This window comes from Orycteropus afer, unplaced genomic scaffold (assembly GCF_000298275.1).
Source record: "Orycteropus afer afer isolate SDZICR_OR568_19922 unplaced genomic scaffold, OryAfe1.0 scaffold00456, whole genome shotgun sequence".
NCBI classification, from domain to species: Eukaryota; Metazoa; Chordata; class Mammalia; order Tubulidentata; family Orycteropodidae; genus Orycteropus; species Orycteropus afer.
The window spans coordinates 742,774-749,274 of record NW_006922043.1 but is presented as its reverse complement, the minus strand read 5'-3'; the positions used below and the strand labels follow the sequence as shown (position 1 = coordinate 749,274).

General features: G+C 51.7%; 1 protein-coding gene across 1 annotated transcript in view; it reads left to right on the top strand.

Annotated features, from left to right (window-relative positions):
- COL5A1 (collagen type V alpha 1 chain) overlaps positions 1 to 6,501 on the top strand; it is a 195,452-nt gene that overhangs the window by 59,286 nt on the left and 129,665 nt on the right. The window contains exons 3-4 of the mRNA XM_007954294.1: positions 2,670 to 2,883; positions 4,340 to 4,502. Of these exons, the coding sequence (XP_007952485.1) occupies positions 2,670 to 2,883; positions 4,340 to 4,502 (377 nt within the window). The remainder of the gene's footprint in view (positions 1 to 2,669; positions 2,884 to 4,339; positions 4,503 to 6,501) is intronic.

Here is a 6,501-nt window from a genome sequence, read left to right as displayed (position 1 = left end):
TATCACTACGGAAGTAGATTGCCCAACCTTCCTTCTGAGGAGTGGCTGGTGGGTTTGAACCACCAGCTTTCTGGTTAGCAGTCAAGGCCTTAGGCACTATGCTACCAGAGCTCCGGAACTACTTAAATCATAGGCATTTCCGGGAGTCTGTCCTGCAGGAAGTGTTGAGTTACGGAAACTGCTGAGGGGATGTTGTCAGAGCTGAGTGCTCTGGGCCACTGCTCACCTCTCATCTTACAACAGGACATAGTCATCTCTGCTCCTTTCTCCCATGTAAACCTCAATGTAGGTGCACCACCTACCATCTTTTGGGCCTTGGTGCCCCTCTGCCCCTCATTAGTGGGGGGACATAGAAGGTCTGGGCTTAGCATGAGTTCATTCAATTGTAGATGCATTTATTGAACTCCTGCTGTATACCTCAAATGCTCTACTAAGGCCTTTGGGCCTTAGCTGAAGTGAAAAGGGAGTAACCCATGGAAGGAATCGGGCCTCTTCCAAGCCTGCCTTTCCAGGACAACTTGCCTCTGAGAAATAAAATATGAAGCCTTCCACAGCCGGCCCCGCTTCTGGACACCCAGACAGTTAGATTATAAAATGTGCTGGCAGCCTGCTCATGTCAGCTGCAGAATGGGCCATCTCTAAAGTGACAGTAAATCCATTGTTATTTTGCTGGAAGATAGATTAATGTTAAACATAACTTATCCTTTCAGGCTATCTGAGCTGAGAAAAATTGTTACCATAGTGATTTAAAAAATGGAGAAACAGTATCTGAATGAGCTGCCAAGACGTGGAGGGTAGTGGTCCAAAGCAAGGTGTCACACTTGGGGGAGGGACTTCTGCTCTGCTTGTTCTCTGAGATGGAACGATAGCAGTGTGACACAGTGTTGTTGGGGTGGAGCCACTCAGACCATCATTGTGCAGCCTCCCTGCACATGGGCAGTGACCCCTGAGATACTTGAGGACAAGCACCACCCTGAGCCCTTGGTCATTCACAGGGATCAGATGGGCACCAAGAACAGCTGCTGGCCGTGTGGTCAGGGTGTCCTGGCAGTCAGGGCATCCTCATAGTTGGAGTGTCCTAGCAGTAGGGGTGTCTCCAGCAGGTACATTCAGCAGGTCTTACTCTTCTGACCTCTGACCCCACCTCCACTTTTGAAGGGTCAAGGTGAAGCTAAAGAATGTAATAGTAGGGTCCTCCCCAGATCTATTTCCCAGATGGCTGGCTGCCTGTCAGAAGGGGAGCCTGGTCGTTCCTTTCTTTATGGACAGAGACAACTAAGTAGCCACCATCCCTATGCCATGTAGAGCTCTCCCCAGCACTAGGAGGTATAGGTCTCAAGCCTGGCCCTCCGGAGCTCCCTCTGACCACTTGGGAGAGGGCTGGGGCCTGGCTCTTGGGAAGTTTGGCACTGGTAGGAGGCCTCAAGATCCTACAGGGTGATGTTCCAACTCCACCTACTGTTGATGCAGTGCTCTGTGCCTGCATCTGGGGCCTTTGAAGTCTATGTCTGCCCAGCATGACCACCTGCTCTACTCTAAATGACTGGAAATGGAAGAGGTATGCTGCTAGGTGCCCCCCCGCCCAATTCCACCAGCAGAGGGTGCTTCCAGATAGCTCTCATAGCAATAATCAACTAATCAATTAGACCACCTTTTTTTGCCACTCAGAGGGGGCTATGGTGTCTGGGCCATCTGGTTGACCTTGTTACCCATTGACTCTTACTGAGGGGTTCTGGAGGGTTTGAGTGGACATCTACTCATTGTATGCAGTCCAGCAGCCCCCAGGCTCTGGGCAGAGTTGCAAATGTCATTTGATAAACTGCTGATTCTCATTAGGGTCAATACAGAGCAGGAGCCACACCCTTCACAGCCTTAGGCCAAGGGTGAATGTGCTGGGGAGTCTGGAGAGTGAAGGGCAGCCTGGGTGCACTCAGCAGGCCTGCCTGGCCATGCAGCCTCTCATGACCTCTATAATTTCTGGTCTGTGTTGTAGGAACATTCTTCCCCATCAACATGCCAGGTGTTTTATTTATGCTTGTGATTTGGACTAAGTCTTTCTATTTCCTTCTGCTTTCTTCTCTGTCACATCAGCCAGAGAATGTCACAAAGTATAGCTCTAGACAAGGTCCCACACCCTGCCTTCCTTGTCCCTTTCTCTTTGCAGCCCCTGACACCTCCTGCGAATATTTGATGAGAAGCCCTCTGCTGGGCACAGCACTAGGTCCCACACATCTGCTCTCCTTGTCCCCCTTCTTTCTGCACACCCTCTCCCACTGCTTCCTGTGGAGATTTGATGAGATGCCCTCTGCTGGGCATAGCACTAGGAGAGGATTCCAGGATGCATTCAAAGCAGCTGCCTATAGATAGCTCACATTCTGGGAAGTTCCAAAGAGGGTTTTCTACATAAATGTAACTGAGATGTGGGAACTGAGTAGAGAGAGTTGAGGGTGAGCAGCTGTAAGAATCCAAGGGTTTTATGGAAGAGTTTGCTTTTTAGCTGAACCCTGATGGGGGGACACTGAACATGAGGCTATTAGGAAGGGTTGCAGGGACAATTTGATCAGAGAGAAGATTTGCAGCCAATGACCCCCAGGTATTTGTCTGCAGAGAGCTGTGGGGTGGGCATGGCTGGAACTCTGACTGCCTTCTGACTCTGTCCTCTGTTCCAGCATCTTCGTTTCCCGAGGACTTCTCCATTCTTACTACCGTGAAAGCCAAGAAGGGCAGCCAGGCCTTCCTGGTGTCTGTCTACAACGAGCAGGGCATACAGCAGATCGGCCTGGAGATGGGCCGCTCCCCTGTCTTCCTGTATGAGGATCACACAGGGAAGCCGGGTCCAGAGGACTACCCCCTCTTTAGGGGCATCAACCTATCGGATGGCAAGTAAGTGGGCATAGTTGCCAACCGATCCTTCTCCTGCTGGAGGGATGGAGCAGGGCAGCTAGAGTCGCTGGCCAGAGGCGGAGCATGAGAGCCAGTGGGCCATGGGCAGCACTGATGCCCCAGGTGTGGCATCACATGGAGAGAGCACTGCAGCTGGATCCTCAGTTCTGGGCTTTGGTCTTGGTTTACCCTCCGTGGCTTTGGGGAGTCCTTCCTCCTCTCTGGGCCCCCATTTCCTGCTGTAGATGCACTAAAGTACACCCAGTGCTGGCCTCTCACGTCAGAAGGGATGTAGGAGATTATGTAGTCACATCCAGCTTATTCTAGAAAAGAGTTAAGGCATTCTTCAAACATAGATGTATTAGATTAGTAAGTAAATGATTTTTAAACAAGAAGGCTGGCCATGATTCTTTTGGTATTCATCTAGACACTAAGCATGTGGTGTCTTCTGAGGTCATGCGTGGTGATCTCTGAATGCCTTCAGAACATGACTCCGTGTTCCTTGTTAAGTAAGGGTTTCAGATGACTCGCTGAAACTCACTGCCATCAAGTCAATTCTGATTCATAGTGACCCTGTAGGACAGAGCAGAACTCTACCATAGGGTCTCCAAGGCTGAAATCTTTACAGAGGCAGACTGCCTCATCTTTCTCCTGCTGAGATAGTGGTGGGTTTGAACCTCCAACCCTTAGATTAGCAGCCAAATGTCTTAACCACTGTGCCACCAGAGCTCCTAGAGTTTCAGAAATCCACTGATTTAACCACTTTCCATCCAGACTCAGTCCTCACTGGCAGTCTCCATTTGTAATCAGTGGTCTAGTTCATGCACAGAAGACAGTTACCAGAAACCAAAATCTTGTTGCTGGGGAGTCGACTCTTGACTCATGGCACCCTATTTGTCTCGGAGTAGAACTGAGCTCCACAGGGTTTTCAATGGCTGAGTTTTCAGAAGTATCACCAGGCCTTTCTTCTAAGGTGCCTCTGGGTAGACTCGAACATCTAACCTTTTGGTTAGCAGATGAGTGTGAATGGGACCCCTCACTCCCTGCTCTTTCCACTGATGGTGTGACAGGTGCTGTTGAGGGCCCATGCTGGCTGTTAAGCACTGGGTGTCCAAGCCCATGCCAGGTGTCTGGATCGGTGCTGAGTGCTCCATGCATCTGCCCCCCACTTGGGCTGCCTGATGAGATAGCAGGGCCTGGACAATGGTTCTCATGTTATGATGAGAAATCTATGAGCAGGAGGGTGTGCAGAGCCCACTTAGCCCCACCGGGTGCTGGGATGTGAGCCCCTGCTTGTCTGATCCAAAGGATGAGCTAGCTGTCAGTGCAGCCCCAGGACAGTGCAGGAAGTCACAGTTCCTCCCGTGTCTCTAGCAGCTCAGAGCAGAGTCTCTGGTATGGACATTCCAAGGCCCGAGCCCCGTTTCACCTGCCTGGCCTTTCTGTTTCTCTGCAGGTGGCACAGAATTGCTCTCAGTGTTCACAAGAAAAACGTCACTCTGGTCCTGGACTGTAAGAAGAAGACCACCAAGTTCCTGGACCGCAGTGACCACCCCATCATTGACGTCAATGGCATTATTGTCTTCGGCACTAGGATCCTAGATGAGGAAGTGTTTGAGGTAAGCAGCAGGGGTGCCTGCTGGTGGACTTCTGATGTAGTTGCCCTGGAAGGGGGTGTCCTCTCACAGAGCCCATGGTGCTGCTGGGAAGCTTGTCCCTTCAGTGAGGGATCAGATGGTCTTCCAGGGGAGTCCTGTTTCTGTGTGCCTGAAGCTGCTGCTGCTGTCTGGTAGGGAAGGAGAGGTGGTGCCAGCCACGTGGGGGCAGCATGGCTGCTGTAGTCCAAGGACCCATGTAGGTGTCTCCTGGTCTCAGGGAAGGAGAGGCCAGACTTTGGCCACATGGGGGCAGCGTGGCTGCTGCAGTCCAAGAAGTTCATGTAGGAGTTTACTGGCCCCTAGCATGGAAGGGCAGAGGCTTTGGTGAGCCCTGGTCTGTGGCCTGTAGAAACGTGCATGCTACCTGCAGAGCCCAAGGGGCCACCCTGGAGAGAGAGCAGAGTGGGGAGCTCAGGGCAGAGCCTTCCCAATGGGTGACCTCAGGGAAGGCATGGGCTGAGCCCCTAACTCCAGGGTGATCCACCCATGTCTGGTCTGGAACCTGGGAAGCCCGGGCAGAGCAGAGCAGGCTCTGGGAATCCACTTCAACCTGTGGATTCCTGCTTTTCCTTCCTTCATATGTTGAGGTTCAGCATAAGATAGAGTTGGGAAATCCCATCCCATTGCCAAAAAGGCTGAGAACCTCTGCTGTTGATGGGGGTTCCCAAATGTTCCTGGAGGTCAAGCCTTGGAGTCACCTGGTCACCTGGGACCTTGTAAAAATCTCACCTAGGCCCCTGTTTCTTGAGGTGCTGGCACCCCAGGCCTGAGGCAGGGCCTTGGAGCCTCTATTTCTAAAAAGTCTCTAGGAGACTGTGGTGCCCTGAGCAGGTGGGAATGGCCAGGACTCCTCAGCTGCACTTCTTTTTCTTTTACCTAATTGGGCTTGGGGAAACTTAGCATTTAAACCAAGGGCTTAGCATGTTTGAGAGCAGTCACACTAGAATGTTTCTGAGGGTGGTGCTGGCCCTCAGATGTCATCGTGGGGTCCCAGACACAGAGGTCAGGACAGGGCAACATTTCTTCTGACATTCCTGGGATCCTGGGATGAGTGTATGTTCACCACGGTCCCTACAGACTCAGCTGTGTCAGAATGGTGACCCCTGGCTATTTCACTAAAATGGTCTCGTACCTGGTGGTAGGGGTCCCTGGGTCCGTGGCCTTTGCAGGGTCTCCAGGGCCCCAAGCCAGACAACTCAGGCTGTGCTTTTGCCCCTCAATCTGGTCCCAGTGGCACCCAGCTGAGGGCACTCTTGGCTTCTTCACCAGAAGGGTGAATAAACATGAAAAACCTGTTGCCCTTGAGTTGACCCTGCTCATAGCAACTGCCCTCATGACAGCATAGAGCTGTGCTCCATGGGGCTTTCAGAAGTAGATCACCAGGTCTTTCTTCCGAGGTGCCTCTGGGTGGACTCAAACCACCAGCCTCTCTCATGTGCTCATTCTGTTTCATTTTAATGACAGTGGCTCCTCCTGGGTTGAAAAGCCCTTGAGCCAGCCCTGGAATTTTAAGTGTACGAAAGAATAGTATTCTGGAAGTCTTATCCTTCTATGAAATTGTACTGGGGACATGTAACATGACTGTTAAGAATGACTCTGGCAGAGCAGCTGGCCCACTTGGGTTGGATTTCAGTTCCACCATGTATTGGATGTGGGGCATTGGGCAAACTGCTCTAACCTTTTTCAGCCTCAGCTTCCCCATCTGTAAAATGGAGATAATAAATGTTGCTACTTCTCAGAGCCCTGGCAGGATTTAATGAGCTTCAGTGCAGCAGGGCCCGCATGTGACCCTCTCCCAGTACCTGCTTTTCACTGTTTGTTCCCCTTGTTTTTGACATCAGTGCAACCCAGGTGGTCCTCTGTGGACAGCATAAGCAAGAACCAAGCAGCCACTTGGCGTGAGGAAGGGTGGGGCAAGTGCTTCAGTCCTGCGGTGGGGCAACAGGAGGTGGCTTCCTGC